This window comes from Phyllopteryx taeniolatus, chromosome 7 (genome assembly GCF_024500385.1).
Source record: "Phyllopteryx taeniolatus isolate TA_2022b chromosome 7, UOR_Ptae_1.2, whole genome shotgun sequence".
Classification (NCBI taxonomy): domain Eukaryota; kingdom Metazoa; phylum Chordata; class Actinopteri; order Syngnathiformes; family Syngnathidae; genus Phyllopteryx; species Phyllopteryx taeniolatus.
Window position 1 is genome coordinate 18,234,602 of NC_084508.1, and position 19,272 is coordinate 18,253,873.

Below are 19,272 nucleotides of genomic sequence, written 5' to 3' on the forward strand. Positions count from 1 at the left end.
TATCTATATTTATATAGCTTTTATACTATATACTGTGTATTTCAAATTCCCACAATCTACAGTAGAGTTACAAAAGGAATCCGAAGTGAAGGACTATTTTGGGAGATGGAAAATGAGATCAAAAGGGGCCATGGGTGGGTTAATTAAACAGAAAGAATATATAAGAATAACTTCTGAGCAAAAAAAAAAAGAAAAAAAGTGTGATTGTTTAGGGCTTGGTGTCCAAATACTTTTGAGCCCCTGAAAACAGAGGTAGTCTTCATAACATCCTTGATTTGTGAAGTCTTAAATTAAAGCCGAACGTCTACACTTCAATCACATTTTGATTTGAAATCCATTGCGGTGGTTTATAATGTAATAACTGTAAAAACGCCATCCTCGACTGCCCTGGCACTTTAATACTACAGTACATAACCGCTGTTGCGTTCTCACTGAATTGCTCGAAGGACAACATTGAAAGCTTACAGGTGATTAAAATTGAACTTTTTAAACTATTACGATAGGGCCCTGCAGCCAATTCAAGAGAATTCAGATCTGGAGATATGTATTCTTCGTTAAATGACTTTATAGTGACACAGTAACAGGAACTTCTCACAAAATGTAAAAACTCTCCAGTACTGTACTGCCACAGAATAAAATAATGCAAAAAAATGACAACATTATACAGTTGAAACATTTTCCTTTCCTGTGTTTTTCAACCGTTTGGATCCTGCTGCAACTGCATGTAGAGATAATCTTAACGCTCGCTCAGAGCAGCTGCAAGCATGCCGTTTTGCCATTTTTAGAAGCAGCGCGAGAGGCTCTTCCAGTCAGTCTCTCAGGTTTTCTCTCTCTTCTCGCATGATGATTTCTAGTTGATCCTCCAGGCTGGAGAAACATGGCCTCTCCTCAAAGTTGTAAACCCAGCACTGCCTCATCAAACCGTACACCTGGTGTGACAGTGACAACATTTTCAGTGACATTGCATGCAGATACATTTCATAGAAATTGGCATCATAATCAATTAATCACTTAATCGATCGTTTGGTCTATTGCGTGGAATTGATTGTTTTACACATAATACAATATTGAAGGGATTGAGGCAAAATTACTACTACTGCTTGACTGCAGCCATTTTTTCAATAGCTTGAGTGGTCATGGCGATGTGAGGTTATTAATATGATGCTGCATATTCCATGAGATGATTTGAATGTATAGCACGACTTACCTTGGGCGGGCAGTTTGGAGGGGGAGGCAACCTCCAATTGTCCTTGAGGATATTTAGCAGATGGATTGAAATGGATAATCCATGCACGTTGGTCCCAATCCTCTGTATACATAGCTGAAACATGCATGAATGATCAAACAACCATGCGTGGTTTGAAATCAATTACAACACGTTATTAAAGTTGGATGGTAAAGTTCACTTTTTTGGGGTTGGAGTTCATATCGCAGTAGGAAAAGAGCTCATGAAGAACAACTCCAAAACTCCACACATCTGACTTTTGGGAGAATCTAAAATCATTGATGGATTCTGGGGCATACCTGCATAAACACAGATGAATAATTAACCACACTTCCCTCCAAAACGTATTGGAACAGTTTGGCAGATTCTTTCATTTTTGCTGTATCCTGAAAACATTTGAGTTAGACATACAAATCTCAAAACGAGACAACAGATCAACATTTGAGGTAGCTGGATCGGATACACAATTTATAAGGTTTGTAACGCTGAGCAAAAGTATTGAAACAGATTAGTAATACTGTAATACCGTGAATGCAAATAAATAAGACTTCATATTTATTTGAAAATCATTGGCTTGCAACAACTGCGTCATGCCTGTAAATCACATAAACTTTCTTCGTTTGTGAAGCTTTTCTGGGCTTTTAGCCTCAGCATCTTTCAGTTGTTGGTTTTCGCGGTTGCTCCCTTTTAATCTCTTCTTTAACAAGTACAATGCATGCTCTATAGGATCTAAGTCTGGAGATTGACATGGCCAGTCTAAAACCTTCCACTTTGTTGTTTTGGGAGTGTGTTTAGGTCATTATCTTGCTGCAGAGTGAACCGGTTGAGCCGATTTTTTTCTTTAAATGAAAAACAGTCTACGGTTCTGTAGACTTTTGATTTTATTTATCTTATTAAAGAGACATTAGCTCTCTCGCTGTATTTTTTGGGGCAAATTCTAGAGTGTTAATTTCTTCTCTCTAATAAGTAGTTTGTATCTATTGGTTTAGACTCCGTACTTTTGTTTGTGAAGCCATCTGCAAATAGTAGATTGTGAAACCTTTACTTCTGCTATCTGGAGTTTTTTTCTTTTCTTTTTCCTGATGTCACTAACATTTGTTTTGGGGCGTTCCTAACAGTTCTCACAATGTTTCTGTCATCACTTGCTGCCGTTTCCCTTGATCTACGTATTCAACCTCTGCTACTTAGTACATTAGTGATTTATTTCTTCCTTTGGACATTCCAAACGATGGTAATGTCCGCTCTGGATAATGTTTGTGCAATGGCACCAACTAATTTTCCATTTTCCATTCCATTCTCAAGCTTGTTTTTTCCACCCATAGACATCTCTTTGAATTTAATCTTGGTTACGCCTATAACTTGTATAAATGTCATCTTCACAGGTCAAACTACAAATCTGAAATTGAGCATAGACATTCAGCACTATTTATTGTTTGAATAATCAATGTAATATGATAAACCGCACGGGTCCGTGACATGTCCCAATACTTTTGCTCACATGAACAATGGGGTGGATTCAAACAAAAGCCATAGGCTTTCTTTCGTCTACGTTGTGTAGCAAGTGACAACATAAGTACTTGGAAATAAAAGTTAAAATGTTGAGCTCTTGTCTCATGTTCATATTTTGATGTGAAACCCAAATGTTTCAGTATTCACCTAAAATAAAATAATTGGCCTCACGTCACGTTAAAACAAAAAAAAAAAGAAGAAGATTCCCACCAGAAGATGGGACTTTCTCCAGGCTGTTTGACTCTGTAGTACTCTTTGTCCAAAGGAACAATCTTGGTCAATCCAAAATCAGCAATTTTCACCAGTGATTCACTAGCCACAAGGATATTTCTGGCTGCTAGGTCTCGGTGCACATAACGTAACGTCTGCAGGTACGCCATGCCCTGGAAGATACAAAATATTGCCACACAGGGCATGACATGATTTGATCATTTGCATGCTGTGTTCATTTTGTGGATTTGTTGTAGATGTGTTTCACAGTAGGAATGGTGCTGGTGTAACAGCAAGAAATGATCATCATCCCGACCACCAGTAGGTGCTAGGCTTTTCATTTCTTCTGGTCAGAGTCTTTACGAACGTGTCAAATTGTGTGTTTTTTCTAGTTTTTGCAGTTTTGACTGAATGTGCGATAGTGACCTTGTACCTGCTCCATCGTACGATACCAGCCTTTCAGTCAGTTCCCTTGAAGGCACACGAGTGCTTACTTTACTGCCCCACAAAGCAGTAAAACTCAGTTCAACTGAATTCATATCACTTATTAGCATGTAACTACGAAATTCACTGCGTTAGGTTCCTCCTCTTTGTTAAATGCACGTGTATGTTGACATTGTGTCACACTGCCACTGTCATACTATTTACACAGCTGACACGGCTATCACTATCCTGGCCATCGGAAAAACAAGCAAGATGAGGTTTTACAGACACAAACTATTGGGAATGACATTTCTGTCAGACTCATCCTCAATGTAACAAAATTGTTCCATCTGTTTTAAGTAGGGGCATAAAAATGGATTAATGGATCATGAAGTATCCTGTAGTAGAACTGAATTTTGATTAATCAAGTTTTGAAGCAAATCAGTCAAAATCGGGTGCACTACCTGGCTGCAAACAGTAAAGGCGTTGTTATTTTAGTCTCAACTAGTTCTGGGATCTAAAGAAGAACAACATAAAATATCCGTTATTGGAAGTTGAGCAACATCTTCGGAGACATGCACTATGCCTGGCACAATCCCTCCTCGAAGCATTATTCTACAACACTGGTAGGGAGACTCAGAACATTCAGACAGCTATTTTCCCCTTAAATAGTAGTTAGAAGACTTAGACCATAATGTTATTTATCAATGTAACTGTCCACAAAGTGAAGATTTGGCATTCCTTCAATGATCTCAGTCATAGTCAACATTGCATTCACACAAACCTTGTGATGAAAACTGGTTGTAAACTTATACAGTATATTTATGTCTTACTTTACAGATCTGTGAAGCAAATAGTAGCAAGCGCCTGGTGTTGATGTTGTGTCTGTTGTTTTCTGTATATACAATAAGACTTCCGTGTGGTAAATACTCCATCACCAAACTCATGTTGAGCCGCCCTGAAAGCACAATCCAAGGTTATCACCTTTACATATTGCTTGAACCACGCTAAATCGCAATTAACGCTGCAAAGATGAAACATTGTTTTCCCTTGAAATACATTTGCATTACCCATGCTGTAGCAGACCCCTCTGTACTTGACGATGTAGTCGCAAGACATCATGCTGAGGGTTTTGATCTCCTTGCGGAAGTCCTCCAGGGTTGATTGCTTATTGGGCTGTAGCTTCTTCACAGCAACCATCTCACCTGTGTCATCTCCCAGTGGGTCGTAACGACATAGTTCGACACTTCCAAAGTTTCCCTGGGGGGGAGGACATCAGATTAACTTCATCAATAGTCTTTTATTATGTCTATAAGGCATGTAATGTTAAGTACAAAATGATTCATTAGCCAAATTATTTATACCTTACATTTTCATTAAAATGTATTTTAAATTTGGTGAATGGGTAGAATATATTTTAGCTGGAAATGACAAGAAATTGGCAAAAGTCTGCAAGTCAGTTTTTTTTTGAAATTTTAATACAGAAGATCTTTTACATTTTGAAAAGTATTCCTATCCCTGACAATTTTGAGAAAAAATATTTTGCACTATTCTAAAACATCTTGGTAACTTTTAGCATGATCTTGAGAATTTGAATAAACCAGAAATGTAGGACATTAATTGAATCTCTCTGTATTGTGAAAAATAACAGATGAGGGCAAATAGCAAGTGGGTGGAGACCCCAAGTGCAAAAGGTTGGGGGAGTGCACAATTTTAAAAAGAAGAAAAAAAAATCCCTGCTTCCTCCTACTGTGTGAATTTAAAGTCTGTCCGTGACAGGAGTAAGACAGCTACAAGGTCACTGAGGTCTGAGCTATGCTATTCTCGTACTGACACTAATGGCATTGTGTGTGTTTATGTAAAAGTTATACGACGTAGCTGTTCTATACACTGCGGCTTTTTAATTAATTAATTTATTTATTTTATACTCCCATCCGAAAGACAAAAAAAAAAAAAAAAAAAAAACTACGGTGGCCCGAAAGAATACCGAAGGATCATGTGGACCCATGGATCCTCTGTAGTCTACCTCTGTAGGTGCCTGCAACCAATGATAGGCCACTGGTTCTGCCGAGCAAACAGCCAAATAATAAAAAACATTTTCAGGTGATGTTGTGGTTGTTGTTGTTTTTATTTTTTTTTTAACCAATGATTTGTGTTCATAGGGTTTATAAAATTGCTTTTTAAAGGGAAATATGAATTTTAAAAAGGAAAGATGGTAAGGGTCCTTCCTATACAGGGTGATTTAAAAATATAGTTCCCGATTTTAAGATATTTATAAATTATTTATAACTGTATTTTTTGGTTAATGTTTGTGGTTGTTCTTTAATGTGTGACAATTTAATCTGTATTTTTTAAAATCAGTTTGTTGTTTTGCTTGTACTTTAATGTATGAGAATTTAGCGTGGTGTGGGATGACTATGGACAAGATTATGGGTCTATTAATTCTTCACGATACCATGAATACCGAAAGTTACCTTAGCGTGATTTAAGATGAACTCTGGACAGTTATCAGCGCTTGGGAGAATATTGAAGAGTTGATTTTCATGCAAAATGAATGCTTGCTACTGTACCAAATCAAAGAAGAGCAAATAGAAGGAGTCTTCTAATCTATCCCACAAGAGTTTATGATGAAATCGGGTGATACTATTGCCTCTTGAAAAGCTGGTAGCACACTCTGGTGCCTATATTGAATTTTAAATAAAAAACCTCTTGCTAAAAACTTTCTTTTCACATGCATTTGTTGTAAATATTCATACATTAAAGAGAAAACACAAACAATGGGAACTATTTCAAAATAGGGAGTTACTTTTCAATCACACTGCAGTCATATATTAATGTTGTATGGAGCCTACTTAAGTCATTTCCTGTGTACCTTTCCCAGTAGGGAGATGTACAGTAGGTGTCTGTCCTCAAACAATGTCTGGTCCTGCAGGCCGGGACTAGATGCCTGACACACTGGGTTGAGGGTTACAGGCTCAGTGGCATGAAGTATCACATAGTCTGTCAGGAAAGCAGAAAAATAGCATTCATGGTAGTTTGTGTTGATAAGAGTTTTGTTTGGCCCACTGTGTCAGAATGTGTGTAGAGACCTACACCTGTAGTATAATAAATACTGCACCAGCACCTGATGTGATGAGACTGTTGAGCTCACGGATGAGGCTGCGACATGAAGGTCGAAAGGCCGCTTTGTAGTTCATACATTGGCTGATCAGCTCAGCCAGCTCTGTCCACTGAGAGGGTGCCAGCTGGCGGAAACTCTCGTAAAACTGCTGCTTCTACAAATGAAGATTTAAGATTCTAAGCGCTTATTGTCATATGAGCAGCGTGTGCAGTAAAATTCTTTCTTTGCCGGGAAAATGGATACCAACATAATATAAGATATATAAGGTTAAAAAAAGAGACAAAAAGATAATAATACAAATCATAAGTAGAGGGATGCAATACAAAATAAAAGAATACAACTGGATTGTGAACTTGTATTGCAACTGTAAATTTATAGTACAGTACTGTGTGTCTATTATTTTCTGCAGGCCAAGTCAAAAGCGAATGTGTGATGCAACTGCAGTCCAAGGCTGTAATGCCACCAGGAGGAATATTCTATAATAAATCTATACTGATGGATTTATAACAGATAAGACCTTTTTTTTCTATTATTGCTATTATTATTAGTAGTAGTAGTATTATGATTTGTTATTATTATTAGTATTATTTTAGTATTATTATTGTTATTATTAATAGTAGTATTATGATGATTTATTATTATTATTAGTAGTAGTAGTCATAGTAGTGGTATTGTTATGATTTATTATTGTTTTTACTGGCGGCAGGGTGGACGACTGGTTAGAGCGTCTGCTTCACAGTTCTGAGGACCGGGCCTCGCCTGTGTGGAGTTTGCATGTTCTCTCCGTGCCTGCGTGGCTTTTCTCCGGTCACTCCGGTTTCCTCCCACATCCCAAAAACATGCATAGTAGGTTAATTGACGACTCTAAATTGCCCGTAGGTGTGAATGTGAGTGCGAATGGCCGTTTGTTTACGTGTGCCCTGCGATTGCCTGGCAACCAGTTCAGGGTGTACCCCGCCTCCTGGCCGATGATAGCTGGGATAGGCTCCAGCACGCCCACGACCCTAATGAGGAGAAGTGGCTCAGAAAATGGATGGATTATTTTTACTAATTAAAAAAAATAATCTTTTTTTTATTAGTAAAAATAATAAAAAAAAAAATCTTTTTTTTTTTTTTTTTTAAGTCTTTGATATGAAGAGTAAATACTGTACCTGTTGAAGGTCCCAGTCTTGCAGTGGAGCATTTCCACTGTTAAAGATCTCCCACACAGTGGCACCAAAGCTCCATTTATCACACGCCAAGGTCAGCTTGTCTGGAGCCTCCAACACCTCCGGGGCCACCCAGGGAATCCTGTCCAGGATAACTGAAATTACCATATACAGTATGTGTCAATACAAAATTATAATATGTTGCCAACTGTATTATGAAATACAAATGTATTATGTTCTGAATTTCCCCTCTGGGAATCAATAAAGGATATATTATACCAATGATGTCATTTGTGACATATTTCTACTTTTATATAACCGGGAGACAAGAGCAATGTCTTACCATCTCTCCCTATCACTGCAATGCTGATGCCAGGGTCGCTAAGCTTGATAAAGGGAGAGCTGCGCTGAGACACGTCACCTTCTCTGGCCAGTAGAATATTTTTTGCACGGATATTTCCATGAACAATGTTCTTTTCTTCCTGCAAGACCATTGCTTTTCATGAAAGCTGTCACGCTTTTAATGATCCATGTCGAAAATATTTTCTCACCAGAAAGTTGAGGGCGCATGCAAGCTGTTTGACTACGTCAAGTTTCCAGCTCACTGACATGGATCTCCCCCTCTTCAGGTAAAGGTCGAGGGCCCCATACTTTACAAACTCTTGGACCATTATGTCTGCAAAGAGCAGGGAAGGTTGCTTTAACAGCTGCAAGACTCATCAGTACATATTTGTATTTTTGAAGATGTAAAAGAATAAATGCAAGGTTACCCCATAAAATCACATTGTGAACCCCTTTTGAAGACATTCAGCAAAACCTTTGTGATATCATGGAGTAAAATCTTGCGAAGGTCGAAAACCTGCATTTGGGTTTCAACTTACTTTTTGTTCCATGGACACTAATGCCATAAACCAAGAGAAGGCGTTTGTGTGAGATTTGACTCATTATGCTGGCAGCTTCAAAAAATGACTGGGTGGCAGAAAATACAAAGTAGATGTCACACGTTTAATAATGATGCATCTGGATCAAGAGGTAAATAACAAATCATTTATGTATTTTCTTCAGTTAACTCACTTGCCAGTGGTTTTTGTGAGCACCATCAAGTTCTTTGAGGAGAACATCCGTCACATGTTTCTCCCCATCACGAAAGTCTGTTTTGGAGCCTTTAAAAACTCGAGTAAAAGATCCCTGTCCAAGGCTCTCCCCCTAGTAAGGGCGGGAAATTAAAGAGGGTGAAGTAAATTAAAGTCATGTCACTGAAGTTATCAAACCCTATGAGGGGAACAAGCCAGTGCAAACTGGAGGCTGGTACCAAGCCCGAATAAATGCAGAGGGTTGTGTCAGGAAGGGCATCCGGCTTAAAACTTTGCCAAACAAGTATGAGCCTTCATGCAAAGAATTCCATACTGGATCGGTCGTGGCCCGGGTTGACAATGTAATCTGAAGGAGGTTACTGACTGTAAGGAAGTGATAGGGGAGAGTGTGGCTGGACAGCATAGGATGGTGGTGTGAAAGATGACTCATGGTGGGGAGGAAGATTAAGAAGACAAAGGCAGAGCAGAGAAGCATGTGGTGGAAGCTGGGAAAGGAAGAGTGTTGTGCGGCTTTTCGAGAAGAGGTGAGATAGGCTCTCGGTGGACAGCAGCTTCCAGAAGACTGGACCATGACGGCAGCCAAGGTGATCAGAGAGACAGGCAGGAGATGACTTGGTGTATCTTCTGATAGGAAAGGGGAGAAAGAGACTTGGTGGTGGAACCTCAAAGTACAGGAAATCATACAAGGAAAGAGGTTAGTTAAGAAGAACTGGGACACAGATGGCTGAGGAGGAATACATGGAGATGTGACATAGGGCGAAGGTAGAGGTGGCAAAGGCCAAACGAGACATATGATGACATGTATGCCAGGTTGGACACAAAAGAAGGTGGAGGAAGAGTTAGAAAGGTGGAGATATGCAGTGGAAAGGAGAGGAATGAAGATTTGCCAAAGATAGAATATATGTGCATGAATGAGAGGGGTTGATGGGGAAGAGTGAGGCTACAGGGAGAAGAGATAGCGAGAGTGGAGGACTTTAAATACTTGGGGTCAACGGAGCAATGGTGAGTGTGGTAAGGAAGTGAAGAAACGGGTCAAAGCAGGTTGAAACAGGTGGAGAAAAGTGTCAGGTGCGTGATGTGACAGAAGTGTCTCTGCTAGGATGAAGGGCAAAGTTTATATGACAATGGTGAGGCCAGCCATGATGTACGAAGAGACAACAGGAAGCAGAGATGGTGGTACGTAAATGAAGATGTTGAGGTTCTCTCTAGGAGTGACCAGGTTGGATAGGATTTGAAATGAGCTCCAAGCAGGTTGGAACGGGTGGAGGAAGGTGTTAGGTGCGTTATGTGACAGAAGTCTTTGCTAGGATGAAGGGCAAAGTTTATAAGACAGTGGTGAGGCCAGCCATGATGTACGGACAGTGGCACTGAAGAGACAACACGAAGCAGAGCTTGAGGTCGCAGAAATGAGGACGTTGAGGTTCGCTCTCGGAGTGACCAGGTTGGAGAAAATTAGAAATGAGGTCATCAGAGGGACAGCCAAGGTTCGATGTTTTGGAAACAAAGTTAGAGAGAGAAGACTTATATGGTTTGGACACATCCAGAGAGAGAGAGAGAGAGAGAGAGAGAGAGAGAGAGTATATTGGTAGAAGGAGGATGATGAGGATGGATGCCAGGCAAGAGAGCTAGAGGAAGACCAAAGAGAAGTTTGATAGATGTACTGAGGGACGACATGAGGACAGTTGGTGTTAGAGGGGAGGATGCAGGAGATTGGCTAACATGAAAAGGATGACATGCTGTGGCGACCCCTGACAGGACAAGCCGAAAGGAAAAGAAGAATAGTCAAGTCACTGGATTACAGAAATACAGAACCTAAAAACCCAGAGGCTTGCATTAATACAGTTTAGAGATCAATCAAGATTTTTCAGAATAAAAGTCCACTCGTCTTACAAAAAGTAGATAATCACAACAGCGGTAGCATCTCATGCTACTTTCCTGGAGAAAATGCAATCAGAAGACAGTTTTTGTAACGCTCAACTGCTTCAACAACATACCCATTTTAGGTCTTCATATTTGATCATGTGGAACTGAATATGACTGAACTTTTTCCTCTCAGGTGTTGGGGACCCTTGAGCCTCAACAGAGATGCTGTTACGTATGATGATGAGATTTGTGAGCTCTACAGAAGAAATGGAAAATATTTATCGTGATATATGGAAAATCCGCAAATTGGACGGCACATAAGAAATTAGTTTTGAGGTCTTGAGGTGTTAATGTTTTTGGATTTTCTGTTCTTGATATCCTTCGTACAGCATATTAGTTTGAGAAGGAAGTAACCTTTGGGTTTTGGTGGACAGCAATGGCCGAGCTTGGCAGGAACATTATCCAGCAGAAGTTTGTGTTGTTGGTAAAAGCTGGTGAGCTCTCTTAAACTGGAAAATGACTTCTGGACACCGGGAAGACGGTAGTGCTCATTCTTAACGATGAGACAGTCTTTATAATCAAGTCCAAGAGGAGTCTGAAGGAACATAAACATGACCACACGTTCACAGTATTGTGGTTGGTAGGTTGGTTTGTAAGTAGGTACAGTATGTCATTAAAGTGAAATTTACCTGAATACAAACAGTGAGGAAGAAGTTATCAAAATCTTTGGGACTCTGCCGGAGTAGGAATGTTCCACCTTTAACTCCAGATTTTTTCAACTTGTCGACAGCAAACTCCGACCTCATTGGAGATGTCATAAAAATTATACTGGTGTTGTGGTAGTAGATTAATTATTTGTGAAAAGGACTTACGTAATTGGCCCATGAAAATGGTTTCTGATACCCTCCAGAATACTTTCAGGCACAGTGTCCTGACAGAAGTAGTGGCTGGAGTCGGTGGTCAGTCTGAAGTAGCCGTCAACAAGTGACACAAATGACAGTGCTTCTTTGAGACTCTTGAAATTGGCTTCCTTTGGTACAAATCAAGAAGAATGCAGGGACATTGTATCATTCTTTAATTAAGCATGTTTCGGCATGACAGATGCTAAAAACTCACCATGTATCTGTCGTCATGACGAAACACAGTCACCATCCTGCTGTCTTCCTGCTCATGAAATACCCTCTTCATACTGATGGCAATTATCTCCTGGAAATCACAGAAAGTCTGCCACTCCTACAAAGGAAGATAATTTTTGATTGCTTTTAATCAGCTAATTTCTACATTTTACTTCTCACGAAGTCAGCCATCAAGCCATTTTCTATCGCACTTATGCATTGAAAAAAGTCCTTTGAATTTATTTAATCGACATCGGTTGCACCTGGTCACTATGCTGCCCCAACAAAGTAAAATCTTCATTCATGCAAGGCTGAGGCACAGGTCACAACAAAAATAATGTATCTTGAGCTCACCAAGGAACCATCAGGATTACAACTTCCGCTGGTTTGAATTCCAGTTTCCCCAGTGACCTTCACATGAGTGAACGTTCCACTGGAATGGGAAGAACCAGCGCTCATGTGGTAGACTTCACTTCCTAAGGTGGGAACAATGCCAGCCATTTCGACCAAGTACTTCAGTTTCAGGCAGCACTCATCCACAGAACAGTTCCCAAGCTTCTTTAGGAAACGCTTGAGAGTATGTCTGATTCGATAGCGATCCAGGCGATTGCGCTTCTGGATGTCGTGGCGGTGTGGCTTTGGAAGGCAAGATTTGTAGCTGAGGGGAAAGAGTAGACACAATTCTTGCTTATTTTAAATTTAACCAGTGAAAGGTATTTGGTCAAAAGTGCTGCACAGAAAATTAACCCCAAGGTAGAAGGGATTGTGTGTATTGTGTCGAAGTCCTCTGCATAGAGATGCATCCATTTCGTACCTTTTTAGCTGCAAAAAAACTGAAACTTTTAAAACATCTCAGTCACACAATCCGGATTGCGTGTGCTACCATGTAAGCAAGTCATTTGCATACAAGTGGCGCAACGGTACAATGGAGGAGAATCCAGGGATTACATCTGAACCATCCAATTGCAAAACCACTTCCTCAGATTAAGGGAATGACACCTGTGTCTAAATAAATACCTGACAATCTTGCAGAGCTCCCTTACACTCCGATGCTGCTCCTTTGCCATCCTCCACATGTCCAGCACTGCCAGGCCGAGGCATTCTTCTTGAACGCTCAATGGTGGAGCCACTCCAGCTTCACCTGTGACAAAGTCACTTCGTACCTACATAACCGAAGAAATCAGTAACATACCAATGAAAAATACATGCAAGTCAAATTCAAGATTAAACCTTGAGACACAACGCAATTTTGGGCTGATAATACCCTCAATATACTCTATCTTGGCACATTAATAACATGTAACAACTTGCTAATTTACATGCTCAATTCATGCATGTTTCACGGTGGACAGTCAGGGTTAGCTTAGTTACAACTAAACTTTTTAGTTTAGTTAGGACCCACACTGGTCTCAACGATTGTTTCAAATTGTTCATTAAAAAAAAACAAAAAAAACCTATACGTAAGCATTCTTGCAAATATACAGTATAGATCATGTTTTTCTTTACCTGGGCAAAGAGATAGTCAATGACTGGAATAACATGCAGGTTAGAGCGTCTGCCTCCCAATTCTGAGGACCGGGGTTCAATCCCAGGCCCCGCCTGTGTGGAGTTTGCATGTTCTCCCTGTGCCTGCGTGGGTTTTCTTTGGGCACTCTGGTTTCCTCCCACATCCCAAAAACATGCATGGTAGGTTGATTGAAGACTCTAAATTGCCCGTAGGTGTGAATGTGAGTGCGAATGGTTGTTTGTTTATATGTGCCCTGCGATTGGCTGGCAACCAGTTCAGGTTGTACACTGCCTCCTGCCTAAGGATAGCTGGGATAGGCTCCAGCGCTCCCGCGACCCTTGTGGTGATAAGCGGCTCAGATAATGGATGGATGGATGGGTCTTGAGGTAATCCTGTAAGGTTATTTCTTTTCTTTTTTTCTTTTTTTTTTTTTTTTTTTTTTTTTTTTTTTTTTTTTTTTTACATCGTCCTAAGCACTGTCTTTAGCAATGGCAGTTTTTGTTATCTGCCAGTATTTCTTGTCTCACATCAATACAAAAAAAGTGCGTAATTTGGATTATTATTTACATCATGAAATGTAAATCATTGTGTTCTGTACAGTATGTGGACATTACACTCTCTGATGGTGTCGTATGGGTTGTCTTGCTAATGTTTGTGAATGGAAGAGATTACTGGCTCATATTGCGGCTGCATGAGCTTGACTTTGAAATCGTCAAGTGCAGACTACAAGTAAAGTGAACTCAGTCATTCATGGGCAATCATAATGTGGCAACAGTTAGGACCACACTAACGTTGTAATTATTGTAATCGGGCGGGGTGTAATCAGAACACCACCCACACCCAAGGTGCCACTTACCAACAGCACAATGAAAGGAATACCAACCACTAAAATATTACAAATGAAGTAATTATGTACAAACATGCCGCTAGGCATACCGGTCAGTCAGTCAACTTATAAACGCAAATTAACCAGCAATGGAAGTCTCGTTATTGCTTGACAATCGACGATTGCAAGTTGCGGTGTTTTCTAATTTTTTGTGGGTTGACAGTCGAAATACTGTTCTGAACAACTGCAATTTCTTGTTTTACACAAAATGTCTTCAAGTGCTACCAAAGATGACCATATCTGATGTTAAGGCTAAGTTCGTTTTTACATATCATATCATATATATATATGCATAAATAAATATGTGTTTAACTTTTGTCCAAAAACACCAGCGATAATGAAAACAATATTTCAGCAGCCTCTAATCAATGTAGTTATTGCTGCGCACAAAGGAACCTGTTTTCCAGTTTGGCCACGTGATGTTCCACAAACGGCCCATTAATAACATGTAACAACTTGCTAATTTACATGCTCAATTCTTCTTCATCTATTCTTCAATTTTTTGCATAGTTTTCCCCACTTTAATGTTTGAGATAATCAAACAAATGTCAACATCGGACAAAGATAGCTGAAGTCAACATAAAATGCAGTTTTTAAATGGTGATTATTTTTATTAAAGAAAAAAAAAACAATTCAAAGTTACTTGGCAGCTTATTAAATCATGAATTAATTGTGGCTAATCAATTTTTTTTTGGCTGAGGTCATTTTCACTGACTACACCTTTGGGGCAAAAGGGGTTCTAGCACAAGGGACCATTCAAGTTAGGACCCCCACTGGTCTCAAGGATTGTTTCAAATTGTTCATTAAAAAAAAAAAAAAAAAAACCTATGCGTAAGCATTCTTGCAAATATACAGTATAGATCATGTTTTTCTTTACCTGGGCAAAGAGATAGTCAATGACAGAGTAGTCAAGCACAGGACTAATTCTGTCTCTGGTCAGATTGTAGCGGTATGACATTCTTGATCCCTGTCCATACCAGTTTCCAAAGAAAAACCTGTACATCAATCACACATAATTCTTATTCACAGATTGATGAAAAACAAAAACAAGTTACACTGAGTTATTTTAAATGGGAACACTGTTGTATCATGTCTAAATCATTATACCGCCTCAGTATGAGTCACTAGATCTGGCAGGTAACCACACCAGAATGTACCCTGCCTCTTACCTAAAGTCAGCTGGAATAGGTTCCTGATGCAGACAAGTGCTAACAGAACATGGATGGATTAGATAACATTTGCAGCTACAGCCTGTACCCTGCTGGATTCTACTGTGTATAAGTACGTTATCACCCATCTTAAAATTGCTCATGAATTCGCAAGAATTTCTAGCATACACAATTTTTGGGGAGAATGTCAACCAATGACGTTTTGTTGTTGTTGTTGCTGTTTTTGATTTCTGAAGCACTGGCAAGATCATTGGACAATTAAATATCCCAACCTGACTCTGAAGTGGACCTGTAGGTTTTCTTCTGTGTTGAACATGTGTGATGGAGGATACCAGAATGAGAGATCACCAGATGCCAGACCAAAAAGACTTTGGTAAACTGGTAAAATTCCTTGAGAAATAAAAGACATGCATCCTCATATGCATTACCATGGCTATGAGAGGAAAAGGCATGATAAGCTTTTACATGAATACATTTTTGTCTTACCGCATCTTTTGGCTGCTTGGATGCAAACATTTTCAGCAGACATTTGGCCAGATGATATGTGTATTGTCGTTGCATCTTTTGTGGGAGGGAAGAAGTACAGGTGTACTTGCAGACTGGAAGCAGTGCTCGAACTGGACTTCTGGCTGCCTCCACGGTCTCTGATCATGAGAGGAGTAAACTCCTCCTCGCTGAGATCCATGGATGCTTTGAGGATGATATCAGCTCACTGAAGATCTACAGGTAGGGGGACCTTTGTGTATAAAGAAGTGGACACAGAAGGAGGGCATTACATTTCTAAAGCTCCTTCATATACAGGACAGCCCTTGCTGCCTTCTTTTCCTCTTTTATTGGATGATATGCAGGTACTTCCCTTCACCTTCTCAGGTCTGAATTTTTTTTAAATATGATTGAAGAAACAGCAGGCAGCTTGGTAATATACTGTAGTAGTTAGCACATCTGTCTCACAGTTCTGAGGTCCTGGATTTGAATCCGGCCTTCCTGTGTGGAGTTTGCCTGTTCATCCTGAGCTAGCATGGGTTTTCTCCAGTTTGTCCCACTTTCTCTCACATTTCAAAAACATTCATGTTAGGTTAATTGAAGACTAACGGGTGTCAAACTCACAGTCTGTGGGCCAAAACTGGCCTGCAAGGGGGTTCAACCAGCCCCACAGGATGAATTGGAAAGTGTACATAATGATTATCTCATAACAATTTATTCAGATATGGACTAACTCAGTGTGAAATCAGAAGCCTGTTTAAATGAACATACAAATGTAAAACTGATGAAGCCATGACTTTCTGTTGCATGAATGGCACCAGATGGATACAGAGGTTTATTTTACCTTCTGCCATCAAATGGAAAAAAACATTTAAATGTTCTGCCATAATGTCTGTCACATATGTCGCTGGCATAGATAGATGAACAAAGATATATTTGTGATTAGTAAATAGTAATTTTGGTCCAAATTAAGTGAAATTGAATACAGCAGTTCCCTGTAGCACCTCTGATGACCTCTCAACTCGGGAAACTCGGGTGCTACGCCACCAAGGTAGGGAATCACTGGTCTAGTAATGATTGCACACTTAACAGAACTCAAAGCTAACTGTTGAAAATCAAGTTACATTAAATCACGTCACGCTTTGACCCAACCTAAAATGAGTGCTGCCATTACCATGGCAATAGTGGCACGGAGAAAAGAGGTACAGATGATGAAGAAGGAAATGTCTATCAGCCATCACTTGAGAGCATAAATTTGAAATGTGAAATGAATGTTTGAGAAGTTCCATTTTTATCTGAAGAAATTCAATAACTTTGGATGAATTGCAACCACTGTGTGATGATAATGAAAATAAATAATAGAAAAAGACGTTATACTGGTTCATATTTTACAACATATTTTATAAATACATAACACTACATAGGATTTCTTTCACATGAAAAATCTATTAACAACCTAATAAATACACTTACAGAATATGTAAGCATTACTGGTGTGTACGTATTTCAAATATTCTGAAGCAAAATACAAAAGCCTCAAATAAATAAAAGCTGGGTTTGAAATAAGCACGCTACCCACGGTTTCATAAAATAAAACGGAATAAATTCAGCACTTTTTGGAAAAAATATCAACAAAGACACCCTTTACCTTTAAGTTTGTATGGCAGGAGTCCTCAGGTTGATAATTTGTTCAAGGATTTCTTCTCTTGTATGTGTGTGAACAGGAAGTCTTTGACAGGTTTTCCGGTTTTAGAAGAGCAGATGTGACCCGATCAGTAGTTACAAAAAGTATTGCTTACCTTATGTGCTAATTTTATCATCATCTTAAATAGATAGTGTAATCATCTGTGATTCGTATTATATTCATGTATTAGTTAAAGTAAATTCACTCACATGCAGAAATCAACTAATTGTAGCTGATCTTACAGAAAAAGAGAAGCAACCGACTGCTGCGGTTTCCCTGTTTGGCACAGAGGTTCTCAGCAGTTTCCTGTCACAGAAATAGCCACGTGGTCTGAATGGCAATTTTTTTTTTTTGTAAATGTTCCTCTGATTTCTAAAACTATTTCTCATCCGTTTTTTTTCTTAATTGCTATTGTTATGTTGCATCGATCGGCTTGTATGCTTTTGTTTTCCTACAAGTTTCTTTTCTTTTCCCCCCACCGTTTATTGGGGGGGGGGGATCACAATTTCCAAAATTACCGATAACATTAAGTTAAACTAGGTTAAAATGATTATAAATTAAAAATAATACATTATCTCTCATAATATCATACTACAATTTCTTAACTATTTAACCTGGGCATATTAATGAATAATGACTACATGCTTATCAAGTTGTAATAAAATATCCATCCTCTTTATAAACTTAATCTTCACTAGGGTCGCAGGTGTGCTGGAACCTAGCCCTGCTGAATTTGGGTGAGAGGAAGGATACACCCTGGAGTGGTCCCTGGCCCCAAACAGGTAAATATAGACAAACAAAAATTCCCACTCACATTCACAGCTATGGACAATTTAGATGTAACATGTATTATTTTGGGGATGTGGGAGGAAGCTAGATTACCTGGAGAAAACCAATGTAAGTAAGAGGTGAACATAAAATTTCCACACAGAAAAGTCAGAGCCCCAACTTCAGAACTGTGAGGCGGCTGTGCTAACCAAGACTTTACTGTGCTGCCATGAAAAAAACAACAATAATATGAATAATAATCCATCCATTAGCCGAACCACTTGTCCTCATTCGTGTTGCAGGTGCGCTGGCGCCTATCCCAGCTGACTTTGGGTACACCCTGAACTGTTCGCCAGCCAATTGCAGGGCCCATATAAACAAACAACCATTCATACCTACGGACAATTTAGAGTCGTCAATTAACCATAAATGTTTTTGAAATGTGGGATGAAACAAAAGTACCCAGAGAAAACCCACACAGGCGCGGGCACAACATGCAAGCTCCATACAGGAAGGCCCGATTTGTACCCAGGACCACAGAACTGTGAGGCGGATGTGCTAACGACTCATCCACCGTGCCGCCCATTAATAATAATAATAATTAATAATAATTAAAGCAAGCAAGGAACTAAATACTAGCAAAGTGACGAGTCAACGAGGAGCACCTGGACAAGACATGCGTGGCTGGCGGAAGGTGATTGGTAGACACAAGGGACAGGGCTGACGAGTACAGGTGGAAACGAAAACCTAACAAGCAAGGACACACGGGAAAAACATGACATACCACTCAAACTAAATCTAATCAAAACAAAGTCAACAAAGACATAGATCATGACACAAGCGGACAAAATGAGTTTCCTCAACAGGGTGTCCGGGCTCTGCTTTCGAGATATGGTGAGAAGCTCGGTCATTCGGGAGGGGCTCAGAGTCGAGCCGCTGCTCCTCTGCATAGAGAGGAGCCAGATGAGGTGGCTCGGGCTTCTGGTTAGGATGTATCCAGGAAGCCTCCCTGGTGAGGTGTTCCGCCCATGTTCCACTCGGAGGAGGCCCCAGGGACAACCCAGGAC

At 39.8% G+C, this 19,272-nt stretch overlaps 1 protein-coding gene across 4 annotated transcripts; it reads right to left on the reverse strand.

Moving 5' to 3' along the window:
* Positions 1–114: 114 nt before the first annotated feature.
* Positions 115–19,230, reverse strand: jak3 (Janus kinase 3 (a protein tyrosine kinase, leukocyte)). Of its 4 annotated transcripts, none has more exons than XM_061778847.1 (24): positions 18,871–19,230; positions 15,757–16,006; positions 15,543–15,660; positions 14,979–15,096; positions 12,726–12,871; positions 12,063–12,366; positions 11,710–11,826; positions 11,466–11,623; positions 11,283–11,394; positions 11,008–11,188; positions 10,725–10,849; positions 8,711–8,842; positions 8,518–8,605; positions 8,188–8,312; positions 7,980–8,118; positions 7,640–7,791; positions 6,492–6,642; positions 6,240–6,367; positions 4,438–4,627; positions 4,201–4,325; positions 2,945–3,117; positions 1,407–1,524; positions 1,208–1,321; positions 115–929 (listed from the first exon to the last, which is right to left on the reverse strand). In XM_061778847.1, exons 2-24 carry the CDS (start codon positions 15,953–15,955, stop codon positions 810–812), a joined length of 3,333 nt encoding a protein of 1,110 aa, XP_061634831.1. In that variant the 5' UTR covers positions 15,956–16,006; positions 18,871–19,230; the 3' UTR covers positions 115–809. The 4 variants fall into 4 exon arrangements, 3 of the variants coding, with proteins under 3 accessions (XP_061634831.1, XP_061634830.1, XP_061634832.1); XM_061778846.1 differs by lacking the exon at positions 18,871–19,230 and adding an exon at positions 17,402–18,822; XM_061778848.1 differs by lacking the exons at positions 14,979–15,096; positions 15,543–15,660; positions 15,757–16,006; positions 18,871–19,230 and adding an exon at positions 13,215–14,883 and having other exon boundaries at positions 126–929.
* Positions 19,231–19,272: the final 42 nt, after the last annotated feature.

Coding starts and splice junctions, on each gene's coding strand:
- jak3 (XM_061778847.1), bottom strand. CDS start 15,955: ATGGATCTCAGCGAGGAGGAGTTTACTCCTCTCATGATCAGAGACCGT. Junction 15,661..15,756: donor CCAAGCAGCCAAAAGATGCG/GTAAGACAAAAA, acceptor TTATTTCTCAAG/GAATTTTACCAGTTTACCAA. Junction 11,827..12,062: donor GTAATCCTGATGGTTCCTTG/GTGAGCTCAAGA, acceptor CTTCCTTTGTAG/GAGTGGCAGACTTTCTGTGA.